The sequence below is a fragment of the Kogia breviceps genome, chromosome 7, assembly GCF_026419965.1.
Source record: "Kogia breviceps isolate mKogBre1 chromosome 7, mKogBre1 haplotype 1, whole genome shotgun sequence".
Lineage (NCBI taxonomy): Eukaryota > Metazoa > Chordata > Mammalia > Artiodactyla > Physeteridae > Kogia > Kogia breviceps.
This window is the reverse complement of record NC_081316.1, coordinates 4,805,132-4,826,905: the sequence shown is the minus strand read 5'-3', so window position 1 is coordinate 4,826,905 and position 21,774 is coordinate 4,805,132. Positions and strand designations below refer to the sequence as shown.

Here is a 21,774-nt window from a genome sequence, read left to right as displayed (position 1 = left end):
CTTCAGAGGAAACTGAAGCCCAAAGGGCTAAGAATTTCTTTGGTCTTCCAGCCAGAACTGGCTGACACAATGCTCAAATCCAAGTATGATATCCTTGTCACTTGACTAGAAACACACCCTTTCTTCTTCTTCTCCGTTATAGGCTGGTACTGGAGGTTTATATGACTGACTCGTGGGAGTAAGGATATTGAATGGTTAGGGAAGTTTGTAAAAAAAAAAGCGCCCTGGTTTTTTTTTCAAGCAGCTGGGAAGATGGCAGACATTCAGACTGAGCGTGCCTACCAAAAGCAACTGACCATCTTTCAAAATAAGAAGAGGGTCCTGCTTGGAGAAACTGGCAAGGAGAAGCTTCCATTATATTCCAAGAACATTGGCCTGGGCTTCAAGACACCAAAGGAGGCCATGGAGGGCACCTACCTTGATAAGAAATGCCCTTTTACTGGTAATGTCTCCATCCGAGGGCAGATCCGGTCTGGCGTGGTGACCAAGATGAAGATGCAGAGGACCTTTGTCATCCACCAAGACTACCTTCACTACATCTGAAAGTACAACCGCTTCTAGAAGCACCACAAAAACATGTCTGTACACCTTTCCCCCTGCTTCAGGGATGTCCGAATCAGTGACAGTGTCACAGTGGGCGAGTGCCGGCCCCTGAGCAAGATGGTGCACTTCAGCATGCTCAAGGTCAACAAGGATGATGGCACCAAGAAGCATTCTAGAAGTCCTAAGACTGGACCACTGCCCACTGCCCCCAACAAAGTAATTTATTTTCCCAGTCAGAAAACAAACAAACAAACAAAACGGCACCCTGGGTCTTTCTTTCCCTCTTTCCTGTTTTTAGAAGTGATATAGTGTAGCATTTAAGTGTAAAAACCCTGAAGGCAGACCACACAGTTTAGAACGCAGGATTCATCACTTACTAACGAAAGAAAGGAGTGTGTTCATCTCTCTGTGCCTCCGTGTGCTCAGCACTAAAGTGGGATATAGCCATATGTTTGTTGAGAAGTTTAAAAGAGTTAATTGAAGCCAAGTGCTTAGACCAATGACTGGCACGAAGGAAGCTCTCAGTAAATATTACCTGTGTTTATTCATAGATGTATGTGGGAATGGCGAGAAAACGACTGTCTTCCCATCTCTATCTTTGTGTTTAGAATTAAAGTGAGCTCCTTGTCTTGCTGTATATTTCTCAAGGTTTCAACTTTATTTCCTTTGCTTGGGTATAATCTTAGGCCCTCTGCTTTTATCTGAATCATGAGGGAATAAACATAGAATGGTATCTATCTAAGAGCATGGGTTTGGGTGTCAGTCAGACTGCATTTGGGGAATGACTGGAGTCAGTCCATTTGTTTGCCAGAACTGCTATCTAAGGCCTTATAGAATATTTTACCTATCAACAATGTAATGTCATAGAGGATCAAGAGACCCACTTTATGGCAAAGGCAGTGTGAAAGTTTATATATGTCTATAGAATCCACTTGTCCTCTCATATACCACACCACCCAGAAGCTGTTGGCCTAATACAGCAATATACTGAGTTGTTAAAGGCACAGCTAAGGCACCAACTTGGAGACAATATGCTGTGAAGATGGGGTTTCATCCTCTAAGACAGTGGTCCCCAACCTTTTTGGCACCAGGGAGCGATTTTGTGGAAGACAGGTTTTCCACAGACGGGAGGGAGAGGGGAACAGTTCAGGCAGTAATGCGAGCAAAGGGGAGCAAAGGGGAGCAACAGGTGCAGGTTCGATGGCTTGCCCGCCACTCACCTCCTGCTGTGTGACTGGTACTGGTCTGCGGCCCAGGGGGTGGGGACCCCTGCTCTAGGACATCACATGTACCTTATCTCAACATCCATCATATGATGCTGTCTCCAATGGATAGAAAATATTGGTCTGAGAAATAATAGATATGGGCAAGAAGGACTGCACTTTTCATTATTTCCAATGTTCTACTTGGGGAATTTGTGGTCACTCAAATCCCCTTAATTCTGTGCTCTTCTAGATTAGAAGTTATGGTCCTCAGAGAGGGAAATGCTTCCCCCAGGCTATCAGCAAGAGATCCATTTAACTTTGAGCTAAGACCGCATTGTGGGCTCCACCTGCCAAGGGACCAACAAGGAGGAATAAAATTCACAATCTTGGTAGGGGTAATTGACCTGGATTATGAGGAGGAGGTAGGGCTGCTGTCACACAATGGGAGCAGGAAGAAATATGTTCGACATCCAAATTACCCACTTGGATATCTCTTAGTTCTCCCTTGTCCAATTTTGATGATATATGGATAAGTTTAGTGGTCAGTGCTTTCAAATGACATGGGAAGCAGAAGTACAGACTTCTCAGGGATGAGGGTTTTGTTCATTCCACATAGTGAACCAACAAGACCCACAGTGATGCTAGCTGACAGTGAAGGGAAGCTGGAATGGATAGTATTGGATGAAGATAATGATAATCAGTTGTAGCTTCAAGATCCAGTTACAGCAGCAGAGACTGCAGTTCATCCTACTAATCTCCCACTTGAGGGTTTCTTCCAGCAGAAGAGGCCCACCCAGAGCCTTGAAGTGATATGATGTAAGTGAATTCAAATGTCATCAGGGATCAGCTTTGATAGAGTCTGTGTCGTGCTTCATGGATCTGTCTTTCAGGACTGATATAGTTACCCAACTACTGATCAGGTTGTGGGCTGACAACTTTCAGTTAGCAGGTTAGGAAGGTTGACTAACCCCGTTTTGCAGGGCATCCCATTTCCAATTACTGATGGTCTCGGTGGTATAAAGCTGGACCCCTCACCCTAACTTGTGACAACCCTGAAGGACTACCCTAGGTTCAGAGCTCCCTGTAGTGTTGTCTGAGGCCTTAATTGATACTGCATTGCAGCCTGACTTCTCCCTGCATTCAATCCTGCTTTCTTTTTCTTTTCCCTCCAGATATTAATACTAGAATAGTTCCTATTAAACTTTCTGCATGCTAATCTTTATCTCAGGGTTTCAGGGGACTTCTGATGATGCTAACCGAATATACACCCAAATAAGTAGGAAACAAGATAGACATTCATTTCAGCAGTGATTGTAAGAAAAAAATGCCATTAGCAAGGCTGGTCTGCTCATTGAATAACCTATGGTACCATCAAAAGGCAGTACCACAAAACAATAAAAAAGAATAAAGAAGATCTCTATGAAGTATATGGAGACAGTCCATATTTTAAAGTGAAAAATGAAATAAAGAAAGATTCAGAACAGTGTACATAATATGCAAAGTTTTGTATAAAAGAAGAGGAAATAAATATAAAAAATAATTATCTGCCAATTTTGATGTACTAGATAATAAAATAATAAATGAAAATGGCTACATACTGAGGATGAGTCTGAATAAAATGAAAAGAAAAGATATAATGACTAGAATTGTCTGAATTTTATAATTATATTGACCTTTGATACATGTAAACATTTCACATAATCAAAAAATAAATTTGGAAATATAATAAACCTTAAAATTGAATTCAGATATCAACATATAAACATAACTGCACTTTAAATTGACAACATAAACACATTAAAGGAAGTAATTATTTCAAGAAACTGTGGAACACAATACTCTATCCCTAATAAGATATATATAAAGGGGAAAAAAGAAAAAAATTAGATATTGCTTAGTGGGATTATTGTTAATAGTAAATTTGGGAGATTAGTTGAAGATGGCGGTGTAGAAGGATGTATGCTCACTCTCTCTTGCAAGAGCATCGGAATCACAATTAACTGCTGAACAATCATTGACGGGAAGACCCTGGAACTCACCAAAAAAGATACCCCACATCCAAAGACAAAGGAGAACCCGCAATGAGATGGTAGGCAGGGTGCAATCACAATAAAATCAAATCCCATAACCACTGGGTGGGTGAGTCACAAACTGGAGAACAATTATACCACAGAAGTCCACCCACTGAAGTGAAGGTTCTGAACCCCACGTCAGGCTTCCCAACCTTAGGGTCTGGCAAAAGGGGTTGGAATTCTCAGAGAATCAGACTTTGCAGGCTAGTGGGATTTTCTTGCACAACTCTGACAGGTCTGGGGGAAACAGAGGGCACACACAAGATTGTGAGTGCATCAGGACACATAGGGAAGGAGAGTGACACCATAGGAGACTGAACCAGACCTATCTGCTAGTGTTGGAGGGTCTCTTGCAGAGGTGGGGAGTGGCTGTGGCTCACTGTGAGGACAAGGGCACTGGCAGCAGAAGTTCTGGGAAGTACTCCTTGGTGTGAGCCCTCCCAGAGTCCGATATTAGCCTCACCAAAGGGCCTGTAGGCTTCAGGGCTGGGTGCTTCAGGCCAAACAACCAACATGGAGGGAATTCAGCCCCACCCATCAGCACACAAGCACATTAAAGTTTTACTGAGCTCTGCCCACCAGAGCAACAACCAGCTCTACCCACCACCAGTCCCTCCCATCAGGAAACTTGCACAAGCCTCTTAGATAGCCTCATCCACCAGAGGGAAGGCAGCAGAAGCAAGAAGAACTACAATCCTGCAGCCTGTGGAATGAAAACCACATTCACAGAAAGACAGACAAAATGAAAAGGCAGAGGACTATGTACCAGATGAAGGAACAAGATAAAACCCCAGAAAAACAACTAAATGAAGTGGAGATAGGCAACCTTCCAGAAAAAGAATTCAGAATAATGATAGTGAAGATGATCCAGGACCTCAGAAAAAGAATGGAGGCAAAGATCGAGAAGGTGCAAGAAATGTTTAACAAACACATAGAAGAATTAAGGAACAAACACCTAGAAGAATTAAAAAACAAACAAACAGACATGAACAATACAATAACTGAAATGAAAAATACACTAGAAGCAATCAATAGCAGAATAACTGAGGCACAAGAATGGCTACGTGACCTGGAAGATAGAATTGTGGAATTCACTGCCACGTAACAGAATAGAGAAAAAGAATGAAAAGAAATGAAGACAGCCTAAGAGACCTCTGGGACAACATTAAACGCACCAACATTCACATTATAGGGGTCCCAGAAGAGAAGAGAGAGAAAAGACCCAAGAAAATATTTGAAGAGATTATAGTTCAAAACTTCCCTAACATGGGAAAAGGAATAGCCACCCAAGTCCAGGAAGCACAGAGAGTCCCAGGCAGGATAAACCCAAGGAGAAACACACCAAGACATGTAGTAATCAAATTGACAAAAATTAAAGGGACAACATTAAACGCACCAACATTCACATTATAGGGGTCCCAGAAGAGAAGAGAGAGAGAAAAGACCCAAGAAAATATTTGAAGAGATTATAGTTCAAAACTTCCCTAACATGGGAAAAGGAATAGCCACCCAAATCCAGGAAGCACAGAGAGTCCCAGGCAGGATAAACCCAAGGAGAAACACACCAAGACACATAGTAATCAAATTGACAAAAATTAAAGACAAAGAAAAAATATTGAAAACAAGGGGAAAATAACAAATAACATACAAAGGATTTCCCATAAGGTTAACAGCTGATTTCTCAGTAGAACCTCTACAAGCCAGAAGGGAGTGGCACGATATATTTAAAGTGATGAAAGGGAAGAATCTAAAACCAAGATTACCCTCAATGTCAAAGATCTCATTCAGATTCAATGGAGAAATCAAAAGCTTTATAGACAAGCAAAAGCTAAGAGAATTCACCACCACTAAACCGTCTTTACAACAAATACTAAATGAACTTCTCTACGTGGGAAACACAAGAAAAGAAAGGAACCTACAAAAACAAATCTAAAACAATTAAGAAAATGGTAATAGAAACATAAATATCAATAATTATGTTAAATGTGAATGGATTAAATGCTCCAACCAAGAAACACAGGCTCACTGAATGGTTACAAAAACAAAACGCATATATATGCTGTCTACAAGAGACCCACTTCAGACATAGGGACACATACAAACTGAAAGTGAAGGGATGGAAAAAGATATTCCATGCAAATGGAAATCAAAAGAAAGCTGGAGTAGGAATACTAATATCAGATAAAATAGGCTTTAAAATAAAGAATGTTACAGGAGACAAGGAAGAACACTACATAATGATCAAGGGATCAATTCAAGAAGAAGATATAACAATTATAAATATATATGAAAGTAACATAGGAGCACCTCAATACATGAGGCAAATGCTAACAGCTATAAAAGAGGAAATCAACAGTGACACAGTAATAGTGGGGGAATTTAACACCTCACTTACACCAATGGAGTTCATCCAGACAGAAAATTAGTAAGGAAACAGAAACTTTAAATGACACAATAGACCAGATAGATTTAATTGGTATTTATAGGACAGACCATCCGAAAATATCAGATTACACTTTCTTCTCAAGTGCTCATGGAACATGCTCAGGATAGATAATATCTTGGGCCACAAATCAAGCTGCAGTGAAGTTAAGAAAATTGAAATCATATGAAGCATCTTTTCTGACCACACCACTGTGATATTAGAAATAAATTACAGGGAAAAAAACATAAAAAACACAAACACATGAAGGCTAAACAACATGCTACTAAATAATCAAGAGATCACTGAAGAAGTCAAAGAGGAAATCAAAAAATACCTAGAGACAAATGACAATGAAAACACGATGATCCAAAACATATGGGATGCAGCAAAAGCAGTTCTAAGAGGGAAGTTTAGAGCAGTACAATCCTACCTCAAGAAACAAGAAAAATCTCAAATAAATAATGTAAACTTACACCTAAAGGAACTAGAGAAAGAAAAAACAAAACCCAAAGTTAGTAGAAGGAAAGAAATCATAAAGATCAGAGCAGAAATAAATGAAATAGAAACAAAGAAAACAATAGCAAAGATCAATAAAACGAAAGTCTGGTTCTTTGAGAAGATAAACAAAATTCATAAACCTTTAGCCAGACTCATCAATAAAAAGAGGAAGAGGACTCAAATCAATAAAATTATAAATGAAAAAGGAGAAGTTACAACAGACACCATAGAAATACAAAGCATTCTAAGAGACTACTACAAGCAACTCTATGTCAATAAAATGGACAACCTGGAAGAAATGGACAAATACTTAGATGGAAGAAATAGAAAATATGAACAGACCAATCACAAGTAATGAAATTAAAACTGTGATGAAAAATCTTCCAACAAACAAAACTCCAGGACCAGATAGCTTCATAGGTGAATTCTATCAAACATTTAGAGAAGAGCTAACACCCATCCTTGTCAAACTCTTCCAAAAATTTGCAGTTGAAGGAACACCCCCAAACTCATTCTATGAGGCCACCATCACCTGATACCAAAACCAGACAAAGATACTACAAAGAAAGAAAATTACAGACCAATATCAATGATGAATACAGATGCAAAAATCCTCAACCCCAAAATAGAAAACAGAATCCAATAACACATTAAAAGGATTATACACCATGATCAAGTGGTATTTACCAGGGATGCAAGGACTCTTCAATATACACAAATCAACCAGTGTGATACCCCATATTAACAAATTGAAGAATAAAAACCATATGATCATTTCAGTAGATGCAGAAAAAGCTTTTGATAAAATTCAACACCCATTTATAAGAAAAACTATCCAGAAAGTGGGCATTGAGGGAACCTACATCCACATAATAAAGGCCATATAAGGCAAACCCACAGCAAGCATCATTCTCAATGGTGAAAAACTGAAAGCATTTCCTCTAAGATCAGGAAAAAGACAAGATGTCCACTCTCACCAGTATTATTCAACATTGTTTTGGAAGTCCTAGCCATGGAAATCAGAGAAGAAGAAAAAAATAAAAGGAATACAAATTGGAAAAGAAGAAGTAAAACTGTAACTGTTTGCAGATGACATGATACTATGTATAATCCTAAAGATGCCACCAGAAAACTACTGCAGCTAATCAATGAATTTGGTAAAGTTGCAGGATACAAAATTAATGCACAGAAATCTCTTTCCTTCCTATACAGTAACAATGTAAGATCAGAAAGAGAAAGTAAGGAAACAATCCCACTCACTATTGCAACAAAAAGAATAAAATACCTAGGAATAAACCTACCTAAGCAGGTAAAAGACCTGTACTCAGAGAACTGTAAGACACTGATGCAATAAATTAAAGACGATACAATCAGATGGAGAGATTTACCATGTTCTTGGATTGGAAGTATCAGTATTGTGAAAATGACTACTAAACTACCGAATGCAATCTATAGATTCAAGGCAATCCCTACCAAATTACCAATGGCATTTTTTACAGAACTAGAACAAAAAATCTTAAAATTTGTCTGGAGACACAAAAAACTCCGAATAGCCAAAGCAATCTTGAGGGTAAAAAATGGAGCTGGAGGAATCAGACTCCCTGACTTCAGACTATATTACAAAGTTACAATAATCAAGACAATATGATACTGGCAGAAAAACAGAACTATAGATCAAAGGAACAGGATAGAAAGCCTAGAGATAAACCCATGCACCTATGGTCCACTAATCTCTGAAAGAGGAGGCAAGGATATACAATGGAGAAAAGACAGCCTCTTCAATAAGCGGTACTGGGAAAACTGGAAAAATACATGTAAAAGAATGAAAGTAGAACATTCTCTAACACCATACACAAAAATAAACTCAAAATGGATTAAAGACCTAAATATAAGGCCAGACACTATAAAACCCTCAGAGAAAAACATAGGAAGAACACTCTGACATAAATCACAGCAAGAGCTTTTTTGATCCACCTCCTAGAGTAATGGAAATAAAAACAAAAATAAACAAATGGGACTTAATGAAACGTAAAAGCTTTTGCACAACAAAGGATACTATAAGTGAGATGAAAAGACAACTCTCAGAATGGGAGAAAATATTTGCCAATGAATCAATGGACAAAGGATTAATCTCCAAAATATATAAACAGCTCAATATTAAAAAAACAAACAACCCAATCCAAAAATGGGCAGAAGACCTAAATAGACATTTCTCCCAAGAAGACATACAGATGGCCAAGAAGCACATGAACAGCTGCTCAACATCACTAATTATTAGAGAAATGCAAATCAAAAGTACAATGAGGTATCACCTCACACCAGTTAGAATGGGACTCATCAGAAAATCTACAAACAACAAAGCTGGAGAGGGTGTGGAGAAAAGGGATCCCTCTTGCATTGTTGATGGGAATGTAATTTGATACAGCCACTATGGAGAGCAGTATGGAGGTTCCTTAAAAAATTAGAAACAGAATTATCATATGATCCAGCAATCCCACTCCTGGGCACATATCAGGTGTGTCAGGAAGCAGGTCATGGAAGCAACCTAAATGCCCATTGACAGATGAATGGCTAAAGAAGATGTGGTACATATATACAATGGAATATTACTCGGCCATAAAAAGGAATGAAATTGGGTCATTTGTAGAGATGTGGATGGACCTAGAGACTGTCATACAGAATGAAGTAAGTCAGAAAAAGAAAAACAAATATTGTATATTAATGCATATATGTAGAATGTAGAAAAATGGTACAGATGAACCAGTTTGCAGTGCAGAAATAGAGACACAGATGTAGAGAACAAATGTATGGACACCAAGGGGGGAAAGCTAGGGGGTGGTGGTTTTGGGATGAACTGGGAGATTAGGATTGACATATATACACTAATATGTATAAAATTGATAACAAATAAGAACCTGCTGTATACAAAATAAATTAATTAAATTAAATTTAAAAAGAAAAAAAGAGTCAACCAATTGTAGATATGAAAAAAAAGTAAGTTTGTTATTACAATTTGAGACTGTAGTGTTCATATTGTAGAACAGAATAACTACATGCTTAATATTTTTAAGAATGATGGGAAAGAGCGTGCAAACACAAAAGATATTTTGAAAAACTCTGTAATGATTTTTAATTGGGGATATCTGTGAGTTCAGAAATCAAATTCTGAACATGTATATATGTATATATATATATATATATATATATATATATATAGAGAGAGAGAGAGAGAGAGATTTTAAATAATATTTATTAAGAGGAAAAGTCATTATATAATTTACAGTGTAATCACCTATTAGAACCAGCAGCAGGGCAATAGGGCATAGGGAGAATGAGCTTCTGGAGGAAGCAATGGTTCCTGTTTCAAAGGTTCTTCCCATGTACAAGCCACAACATTCACTATTTTAGTTCAGTAAATAGGCTAGATCATGCCAAAGAACAGGGTCCCTCTGTTCATACGTGGTAACGTATGCCACGTTACCAGAGCTAGGAAAACTGATCTCTTTACTTGATTTCCATAAATATAGACTCCAGAATATATGCCCTGCTGAAAATTAGGGGAGATGGGTATGTTTGGCAATGCCCAATAAAAACAATTATAAAGAGATTGTTGATAAAATATATCATTTAATATCTTTTGACCCATCCTATAATTATCTTTCATGGCTTTCTAAAGACTTCCACTTATCACTTTTGAGAGCCTCCTTCATTAGGCTTCATCCAAAAACCATCTTTCCGACTTTATTTATTTATTTATTTTTAAACATCTTTATTGGAGTGTAATTGTTTTACAATGTTGTGTTAGTTTCTGCTGTATAACAAAGTGAACCAGCTATATATATACATATATCCCCATAACCCCTCCCTCTTGCATCTCCCTCCCACCCTCCCTATCCCACCCCTCTATGTGGTCACAAAGCACTGAGCTGATCTCCAGGTGATATGCAGCATCTTCCCATTAATCTATTTTACATTTGGCAGTGTATATATATAAATTCTACTCTCTCACTTCGTCCCAGCTAACCCTTCCCCCTCCCCATGTCCTCAAGTCCATTCTCTATGTCTGCATCTTTATTCCTGTCCTGCCCTTAGGTTCTTCAGAAACTTTTTTTTTTTTTTTTTTTTTTAGGTTCCATATATATGTATTAGCATACAGTATTTCTTTTTCTCTTTCTGGCTTACTTTATTCTTGTATGACAGCCTCTAGGTCTGTCCACATCACTAAAAATAACTCAATTTCATTTTGTTTTAGGGCTGAGTAATATTCTATTGTATATATGTGTCACATTCTTTATCCATTCATCTATTGATGGACACTTAGGTTGCTTCCATGTCCTGGCTATTGTAAATAGTGCTGCAATGAATATTGTGGTACATGACTCTTTTTGAATTATGGTTTTCTCAGGCTATATGACCAGTAGTGGGATTGCTGGGTCATATGGTAGTTCTATTTTTAATTTTTTAAGGAACTCCATACTGTTCTCCATAGTGGCTGTAACAATTTACATTCCCACCAATAATGCAAGAAGGTGCCCTTTTCTCCACACCCTCTCCAGCATTTATTGTTTGTAGATTTTTTGACGATGGCCATTCTGACTGGTGTGAGGTGATACCTCATTGTGGTTTGGATTTGCATTTCTCTAATGATTAGTGATGCTGAGCATCCTTTCATGTGTTTGTTGTCAATCTGTATATCTTCTTTGGAGAAATGTCTATTTAGGTCTTCTGCCCATTTTTGGATTGGGTTTTTTTGTTTTTTGGGTGTTGAGCTGCATGAGATGCTTGTATACTTTGGAGATTATCTGTTGCTTTGTCTGTTGCTTCATTTGGAAATATTTTTCTCCCATTATGAAGGTTGTCTTTTTGTCTTCTTTATGGTTTCCTGCTGTGCAAAAGCTTTTAAGTTTCATTAGTTCCCATTTTTTAATTTTTGTTTTTATTTCCATTTCTCTAGGAGGTGGGTCCAAAGGTTCTTACTGTGATTTATGTCACAGAGTGTTCTGCCTATGTTTTCCTGTAAGAGTTTTATAGTGTCTGGCCTTACATTTAGGTCTTTAATCCGTTTTGAGTTTATTTTTGTGTATGGTGTTAGGAAGAGTTCTAATTTCATTCTTTTACATGGAGCTGTCCAGTTTTCCCAGCACCATTTACTAAAGATGCTATATTTTCTCCATTGTATATTCTTGCCTCCTTTATCAAAAATAAGCTGACCATTTGTGCATGGGTTTATCTCTGGGTTTTCTATCCTGTTCCATTGATCTATATGTCTGGTTTTGTGCCAGTACCACACTGTCTTGATTATTGTAGCTCGTAGTGTAGTCTGAAGTCAGGGAGTCAGGTTCCTCCAGCTCCATTTTTCTTTCTAAAGATTGCTTTGGCTATTTGGTGTCTTTTGTGTTGCCATACAAATTGTGAAATTTCTTGTTCTAGTTCTGTGAAAAATGCCATTTGTAGTTTCATAAGGATTACATTGAATCTGTAGATTGCTTTGGGTAGTATAGTCATTTACACATTGTTGATTCTTCAAATTCAAGAGCATGGTATATCTCTCCATCTGTTTGTATCATCTTTAATTTCTTTCATCAGTGTCTTATAGTTTTCTGCATACAAGTCTTTTGTCTCCTTAGGTAAGTTTATTCCTAGGTATTTTATTCTCATTTTGCAATGGTAAATTGGAGTGTTTCCTTAATTTTTCTTTCAGATTTTTCATCTTTAGTGTATAGGAATGCAAGAGATTTCTGTGTATTAATTTTGTATCTGTCTACTTTACCAGATTCATTGATTAGCTGTAGTAGTTTGTTGGTAGCATTTCTAGGGTACTGTATGTATAGTATCATATCATCTGCAAAGTGACAGTTTTACTTTTTCTTTTCCAGTTTGGATTCCTTTTATTTCTTTTCCTTCTCTGATTGCTGTGGCTACAACTTCCAAAACAATGTTGAATAAGAGTGGTGAGAGTTAGCAACCTTGTCTTGTTCTTGATCTTAGAGTAAATGTTTTCAGTTTTTCACCATTGAGAATGATGTTTGCTGTGGGTTTGTCATATATGGCCCTTATTATGTTGGTGCAGCTTCCCTCTATGCCTACTTTCTGGAGAATTTTTATCATAAATTGGTGTTGAATTTTGTCAAAAGCTTTTTCTGTATCTATTGAGATTATCATATGGTTTTTATTCTTCAGTTTTTTAATATGCTGTATCACATTGATTGATTTGCTTATATTGAAGAACACTTGCATTCCTGGTATAAGCCCCACTTGATCATGGTGTGTGATGCTTTTAATGTGCTGTTGGATTCTGTTTGACAGTATTTTGTTGAGGATATTTGCATCTATGTTCATCAGTGATATTGGCCTGTAGTTTTCTTTCTTTGTGACATCTTTGTCTGGTTTTGGTATCAGAGTGATGGTGGCCTCATAGAATGAGTTTGGGAGTGTTCCTCCCTCTGCTATATTTTGGAAGTGTTTGAGAAGGGTGGGTGTTAGCTCTTCTCTAAATGTTTGATAGAATTCACCTTTGAAACGATCTTGTCCTGGGCTTTTGTTTGTTGGAAGATTTTTAATCACAGTTTCAATTTCAGTGCTTGTGATTGGTCTGTTTATATTTTCTATTTCTTCCTGTTTCAGTCTCAGAAGGTTGTGCTTTTCAAAGAATTTGTCCCTTTCTTCTAGGTTGTCCGTTTTATTGGCATATATTGGTTTGTAGTAAGCTCTTAAGAACCTTTGTATTTATGCAGTGTCAGTTGTTATTTCTCCTTTTTTATTTCTAATTCTGTTGATTTCAGTCTTCTCCCTTTTTTTTTTTTTTTTTTTTTTTTTTTTTTTTTTTGCGGTAAGCGGGCTTCTCGCTGTTGTGGCCTCTCCCATTGCAGAGCACAGGCTCCGGATGTGCAGGCTCAGCGGCTGTGACTCACGGGCCCAGCTGCTCCACAGCATGTGGGACCTTTCCAGACCGGGGCACGAACCCGTATGCCCTGCATCAGCAGGCAGACTCTCAACCACTGCACCACCAGGGAAGCCTCTCCCTTTTTTTCTAGGTGAGTCTGTCTAATGGTTTATCAATTTAGTTCATTTTCTCAAAGAACCAGGTATTAGTTTTATTGATGTTTGCTATTGTTTCCTTCATATCTTTTAAATTTATTTCTGATCTTATCTTTATAATTTCTTGTCCTGTTCTAATTTTGGGTTTTTTGTTGTTGTTGTTATTCTTTCTCCTATTGCTTTACTTGTAAGATTTGGCTGTTTAGCTGAGATTTTTCTTGTTTCTTGAGGTAACATTGTATTGCTCTAAACTTTCCTCTTAAACCTGTGTTTGGTGCGTCCCATAGGTTTTCGGCCGTCGTGTTTTCATTGTTATTTGTTTATAGGTAGTTTTTGATTTCCTCTTTGATGTCTTCAGTGATCTATTGGTTATATAATAGCATATTGTTTAGCCTCCATGTGTCGGTACTTTTTACAATTTTTTTCCTGTAATTGATATCTAGTCTCATAGCGTTGTGCTCAGAAAATATGCTTGATATTATTTCAATTTTCTTAAATTTACCAAGGCTTGGTTTGTGACCCAAGATATGATCTATCCTGGAGAATGTTCCATGAGCACTTGAGAAGGAAGTGTATTCTGTTGTTTTGAATGGGATGTCCTATAAATATCAATTAAGTCCATCTTGTTTAATGTGTCATTTAAAACTTGTGTTTCCTTATTTATTTTCATTTTGGATGATCTGTCCATTGGTGAAGCTGGGCGTTAAAATCCCCTAATATGATTGTGTTACTGTCGATTTCCCCTTTTTTTCCTGTTAGTATTTGCCTTATGTATTGAGGTGCTCCTATGTTGGGTGCATAAATATTTACAATTTTTATATCTTCTTGTTGGATTGATCCCTTGATCATTATGTAGTGTCTTTCTTTGTCTCTGGTAGTAGTCTTTATTTTAAAGTCTATTTTGTCTGATATGAAAATTGCTACTTCAGCTTTCTTTTGATTTCCATTTGCATGGAATATATTTTTCCATCCCCTCACTTTCAGTCTGTATGTGTCCCTAGGTCTGAAGTGGGTCTCTTGTAGACAGCATATATACAGGTCTTGTTTTGTGTCCATTCAGCCACTCTGTGTCTTTTGGTTGGAGCATTTAATCCATTTACATTTAAGGTAATTATTGATATGTATTTTCCTATTACTGTTTTCTTAATTTTCTTGGTTTGTAATTGTAGGTCTTTTCCTTCTCTTGTTTTTCTTGCCTAGAGAAGTTTCTTTAGCATTTGTTGTAAAGCTGGTTTGGTGGTGCTAAATTCTCTTAGCTTTTGCTTGTCTATAAAGATTTTAATTTCTCCATCAAATCTGAATGAGATCCTTGCTGGGTAGAGTAGTCTTGTTTGTAGGTTTTTCCCTTTCATCACTGTAAATATGTCTTGCCACTCCCTTCTGGCTTGCAGAGTTTCTGCTGAAATTTAGCTGTTAACCTTCTCGGGCTTCCCTTATATGTTATTTGTTGTTTCTCCCTTGCTGCTTTTACTATTTTTGCTTTGTATTTAATTTTTGATAGTTTGCTTAATATGTGTCATGGTGTGTTTCTCCTTGGATTTATCCTGTATGGGACTCTCTCTGCTTCCTGGACTTGATTAACTATTTCCTTTCCCATGTTAGGGAAGTTTTCAACTATAATCTCTTCAAATATTTTCTCAGTCCCTTTCTTTTTCTCTTCTTCTTCTGGGACCCTTATAATTCGAATGTTGGTGCATTTAATGTTGTCCCTGAAGTCTCTGAGACTATCCTCAATTCTCTTCATTCTTTTTTCTTTATTCTGCTCTACATTAGTTTTTTCCACCATTTTATCTTTCAGGTCATTTATCCGTTCTTCTGTCTCAATTCTCCTATTGATTCCTTCTAGAGAATTTTAAATTTCATTTATTGTGTTTTTCATCATTGTTTGTTCTTTATTTCTTCTAAGTTCTTGTTAAACATTTCTTGCATTTTCTCCTTTCTATTTCTAAGATTTTAGATCATCTTTACTATCATTACTGTGAATTCTTTTTCAGGTAGACTGCCTATTTCCTCTTCATTTGTTTGGTCTGGTAGGTTTTTACCTTGCTCCTTCATCTGCTGTGTATTTCTCTGTCTTCTCATTTTGCTTATCTTACTGTGTTTGGGGTCTCCTTTTCGCAGGCTGCAGGTTCATAGTTCCCGTTGTTTTTGGTGTCTGCCCCCATGGGGTGAAGTTGGTTCAGTGGGTTGTGTAGGCTTCCTGGTGGAGGTTACTGGTGCCTGTGTCCTGGTGGGTGGGGCTAGATCTTGTCTTTCTGGTGGGCAGGGCTGTGTCCGGTATTTTTGGTGTCTGTGAACTTAGTATGATTTTAGGCAGCCTCTCTGCTAATGGGTGTGGTTATTTTCTTGTCTTGCTAGTTGTTTGGCATGTGGCAGCCAGCACTCTTGCTTTCTGGCCGTTTGTTGGAGCTGGGTCTTAGTGTTTACCTGGAGATCTCTGGAAGAGCTGGGAGGTCTCTGGTGGTCCAATGTCCTGAACTGGGCTTTCCCACCTTGGAGGCTCAGGCCTCACTCCAGGCTTGAGCATGAAGACCCTCTCAGCCACATAGCTCAGAAGAAAAGGTGGAAAAAAAGAAAGAAAATAAAATTTTTTTAAATTATAAAAACAAATTATTAAAATAAAAAAGTAATAATAAATAAAATAAAAAAGAGAGCAACCAAACCATTAAATAAATCCACCAATGATAACAAGAGCTAAAAACTAGAGTAGGATGAACATAAAAATCAGAAACAAATCAGTCATACACAGCAAACCCCAAGTCTCCATTTGCTACCAAAGTCCATCACCTCAGTGTTGGGATGATTCGTTGTCTATTCAGGTATTCCACAGATGCAGGGCACATGAAATTGATTGTGGTTATTTAATCCCCTGCTCCTGAGGCTGCTGGGAGAGATTTCCCTTTCTCTTCTTTTTTCACACAGCTCCTGGGGTTCAGCTTTGGATTTGGCTCTGCCTCTGCTTGTAGGCCACCCTCAAGCATCTGTTGCCTGTCCAGACAGGAGGGAGTTAAAGTAGCAGCTGATTAAGGGGCTCTTGCTAATTTAGTCTGGGGAGAGGTAGGGGTAAGGTAGTTATAATTGGAATGCGGGGCAAGCCAGTGGTGGCAGAGTCTGGTGCGACGTTGCAACAGCCTGAGGAGTGCAATGCGTTCTCCCGGGGAAGTTGTCCCTGGATCACGGGACCCGGCCAGTGACGGGATGCTCAGGCTCCCAGGAAGGGTGTTGTAGTGGTGACCTGTGCTTGCCCACAAGATTCTTGGTAGCTACAGCAGCAGCCTTAGCATTTCATGCCTGTCTCTGGTGTCTGCGGTGATAGCCATAGCTTGCACCCATCTCTGGAGCTCGTTTAGGTGGTGCTCTGCCTTCTGTGGGCAGATGGGGAAGGAATCCCCTCTCCTTGGGCACCCCAAAACAATTGTCTCTTGGCTCTTAGGTAGGTCCAGACTTTTTCTTGGACTCCCTCCTGGCTAGCTGTGGCACACTAGCCCCCTTTAGCTGTCTTCATGCAGCCAATCCCAGTCCTCTCCCTGGGACCTGACCTCTAAAGCCCAAGCCTCAGCTCCCAGCCCCCACCCACCCCAGTGGGTGAGCAGACAAGCCTCTCAGGCTCGTGGGTGCTGGTCGGCACTGATCCTCTGTGCAGAATCTCTCTGCTTTGCCCTCTGCACCCCTGTTGCTGTGCTCTCCTGTGTGACTCTGAAGCTTCCCCCCCAGCCACCCCCCATCTCTGACAGTAAAGGGGCTTTCTAGTGTGTGGAAACCTTTCCTGCTTCACAGCTCCCTCTCAGAAGTGAAATTCCTGTCCCTATTCTTTTGTCTCTGTTTTTTCCTTTTTCTTTTGCCCTACCCAGGTACGTGGGGAGTTTCCTGCCTTTTGGGAAGTCTGAGGTCTTTTGCCAGCATTCAGTAGGTGTTCTGTAGGAGTTGATCCACATGTAGATGTATTTCTGATGTATTTGTGGGGAGGAAGTTGATCCCCACGTCTTACTCCTCTGCCATCTTGAAAATCCCCACATATATATATATATATATATATTTGAATTTGTATATGTACATATATGTATCATATATATTTTAAATCTGTATATTTAAATAATACTGTTTAAAATAATATATTATAGGGCTTCCCTGGTGGTGCAGTGGTTGAGAGTCTGCCTGCCAATGCAGGGGACACGGGTTCATGCCCCGGTCCGGGAAGATCCCACATGCCGCGGAGCGGCTGGGTGCGTGAGCCATGGCCGCTGAGCCTGCATGTCCGGAGCCTGTGCTCCACAACGGGAGAGGCCACAACAGTGAGAGGCCCGCGTACCGCAAAAAATAAATAATAATAATAATAATAATATATTATAAATATAAAAATGAATATAAGTAAATAATAAATATATTATTTAGGCCATATATCTATACAATTCTAATTTTTCCAGTACAAAATTAACATTGTTTAATAATATTAAATATTTTTAAGTTAATATATTAAATTTTTCACATGGTGTCAAAGCATCACCCACATTGTGGTTATTCATTACTAATTAGAAAACATACCCTTACAATGAAGAAATATAACTGTTACCTTGAGCTGGGCAGGTTCTAATGTTACCCTGATGATTCTTGTTTCTTAATGTTCATCCCCTCCCTTTGAGTGTGGGCAGGATCTGTGACTTGCTTCCTAACCAATAGAATATGGCCAAAGTAACAGTGTACATGATTATGTTGGATTCTATTGCACAATACGGTAAGTCCTCTACATAAAAACCTTCAAGTTGTGAACTTTCCAAGATGTGAATGTTTGTTCACATGTCCAGTCATGTAAGTTAGCTCACATGTCTGGTGTCCGTTTCATGTGCGTGCATCCTCTACACGTGGCTGTGCTTTTGTGTACTTTACTGTACAGTACTGTATAGAGTCCAGTAGTACAGTATCTTGATTCCAAGCTGGATCTGCAAGAGGATGACTTCATTGAACTGCTTGCTGTGCTACATGAGGAGCTTACTAATGAAGACCTGATGGAATTGGAGGCCCAGAGAAAGGACGAAGAGAGACGAGAGAGAGAGAAGTGACTGAAAAACTGAAGAAATTCACAACCCAGGAAATGGCAAGGGCATTTTCTTTATTTGAGGAGGCACTGCTAGTTCTTGAGGCACGGGACCCAAATGTAGAACAGTACACGAAGGTTACAGCAGCCGTTCAGTATGCAGTCCAGTACTACCGTGTCATTTTTGATGAGAAAAAAAGAGCTACTACCCAAATATCACTGGATCCTTTTTTTTTTTTTTTTTTTTTTTTGCGGTATGCGGGCCTCTCACTGTTGTGGCCTCTCCCGTTGCGGAGCACAGGCTCCGGACGCACAGGCCCAGCGGCCATGGCTCGCGGGCTTAGTTGCTCCGCAGCATGTGGGATCTTCCCGGACCAGGGCACGAACCCGTGTCTCCTGCATCAGCAGGCGGATTCTCAACCACTGCGCCACCAGGGAAGCCCATCACTGGATCCTTTTTTCAAGAGGGTAAATAGAATTGAATCCAACAAGGAACCAGAATCTGTGCCATCAACGTCAGGCGTGAGTGAAATTGCAGCTTGCCCTCCACCTCCTATTGCTGACGAGCCTTCAGCTCTACCATCGCCCACCTCATCTCCGTCCTCCTGTCATCAACTCTTCTTGTCTGTTCACTCAATGCCAGCCCCTGTATGCCAGCTGTTGTACTGTACTACTGTACTTTTCAAGGTACTCTGCTGTAAGATTTAAAATGTTTTCTTTATTTTTTCTGTTTTTTAATGTAGTATTCATGTGTAAAGTATTATAAACCTATTACAGTACAGTACTATACAGCTGGTTGTGTTAGTGAGGTACCTAGGCTAACTTTGTTGGACTTAACAAACAAATTGGACTTATGAACATGCTCTCAGAAGGGAACTCGTTCATATGTAGGGGACTTACTGTACTGTAATATCTGTTTCACTGAAAACCTTTTCCTCTTGCTGGGTTAGAAGCAGCAAGTTGCCATTTGTGAGCTGTGCTATGGTACAAAGCCACATGGCAAATGACTAAGGGCTGCGTCTAGCCAACAGCCCCCAAGACACTGAGGCCCTCAACTTGGCAGGCTGTAGGAAGATAAATGCTGCCAAGAACCACATGAGTTTGGAAGTGACTCCTTCCCCAGTTGAGCCTCAGATGCGACCACACCCCTGACCTGTGTCCTGACTGCCCCATGTGAGACTCTGAAAGAGAGGTTCAAGCTAAGCCATGACCATACTCCTGACCCAGAGAAAATGTGAGGTAATAAATATATGGTGGTTTAATTCACTGTGTTTGTGGTAACTTTGTTAAGCAGCATTCCATAACTAATCAATATACCCCTTGACCAAGAGATAAAAATTAACATCACTAATACTGGCACATTGTAACAATAGTTGTCCCTTGTTTTGATTCCATGTGAAGGTTCTGATATCACCTACAAAGTAAGTTATCTTGCCAAATATATTTAACTCAAAACTCACCAAATCCTTAGATCTAACTTCCAAATTGTAGGAAATACAGAAGATTGAAAGACAAGGTAAATTTTGCCATAATCCAGAATGTTGTACATTCTTTATGACAACTGGCCTGAACTCTTGTAAAAGGGACGTAGGGAAATGGCAGAAAGCTAGTCTATTTAAAGGCAAAAGAGTCAAAATATAGTATGCAAGCTTTGTTTTATTCCTGAATCAATACAATAAAAATAAACCATGGAAATATAAACCATGAAATACTTGTTGAAAATTAGAGAAATATGGACATCAACTAGAGATCAGATGATATTAGAAAATGCTTGACAATTTCCTCAGATTTGATAACATTATTGTAATTATGTAATGAAATGTCCTTATGTAAAGGAAAAAAAAAACAAAAAACCAAAACACCTCCTGTGCGTCTCCTTTACTCCCAACACTTGATTCTGATAAGCAAATGTGTGGGTTTTCCCCACACCAAACAATTCTGCCACACCAGCTGGGCATCCTACAATCTAGCTCAATTCTGACACTGTCTACCTGAAAATAGAGTCAGCTCCCACAGGTTAAGGGCTCAGTTCCACAAAACTGCTTCTTCCTCCACCACCACTCCCACCTCACCCCCATTTCGGATGCCAAATGCAAGTTCTGGTTGTTCCTTGGGCTTCCTACTGACCGGCTATTAATCATAAGCTCCCACAACCCCTCTTCGGGTTTGATTAATTTGCTAGAGCAGCTCACAGAACTCAGGAAAAGAGCATACTTTTAACAGTTTATTATAAAAGGATATAACTCAGGAACAGACGGGTGGAAGAGATGCATAGGGCAGGTATGTGGGAAGGGGGTGGAGCTCCCAGGCCCTCCCTGGGTACACCACTCGCAGCGTCTCTACATGTTTGCCAACCCCCGAAGCTCCCAGGACCCCTTCATTTAGGGTTCTCATGGCAGCTCCATTACATAGACGTTAGTGATTAAATCATTGGCTATTGGTGATTAATTCGACCTCCAGTCCCTCTCCCCTCCTGGGAGGTTGGAAAGACAGCTGGAAAGTTCCAACCTTCTGATCTCATGGATGGCTGCCCTGGCAACCAGCCCCCATCCTGAGGGCCTTTCCAAAAGTCACCTCATTAACAAACTCAGGTTTACAGTTGAAAGGGTTTGTTGTGAATAACAAGACGTTCTTTTCACCTTTGTCACTCTGAAACTATTTGAGGAGCTGGAACTGTTTGAGGACAAAAGGCCAAATATTATGATGAAAGATTCTCACCTTGGGATATTATAAGGGTTAAAAGGAGCTATGTGCCAGGAAGGCAGACTAAGACCAAATATGCATTTCTTACTATAAATCATAATATCCCATCTTATCATAATTATAATATCCCATCTTATCTTAGAAACTGGAAGTTAGTAGGCATGAAGTGTCAGGATGATTGAATTTTTTTTCACAAGGTCATCAAAATGTGTTTATGTGTATGTGTGGGATGAGAGAGAGAGAGAGAATGTTAGCAAT

The 21,774-nt window shown here is 39.2% G+C and overlaps 1 protein-coding gene across 1 annotated transcript; it reads left to right on the top strand.

Moving 5' to 3' along the window:
* Positions 1-248: 248 nt before the first annotated feature.
* LOC131759323 (small ribosomal subunit protein uS17-like) lies at positions 249-18,838 on the top strand. The gene is given in 2 exon segments (XM_059068282.2): positions 249-759; positions 18,713-18,838. Coding segments are annotated over 2 exon segments (633 nt in total). The 5' UTR covers positions 249-252.
* Positions 18,839-21,774: the final 2,936 nt, after the last annotated feature.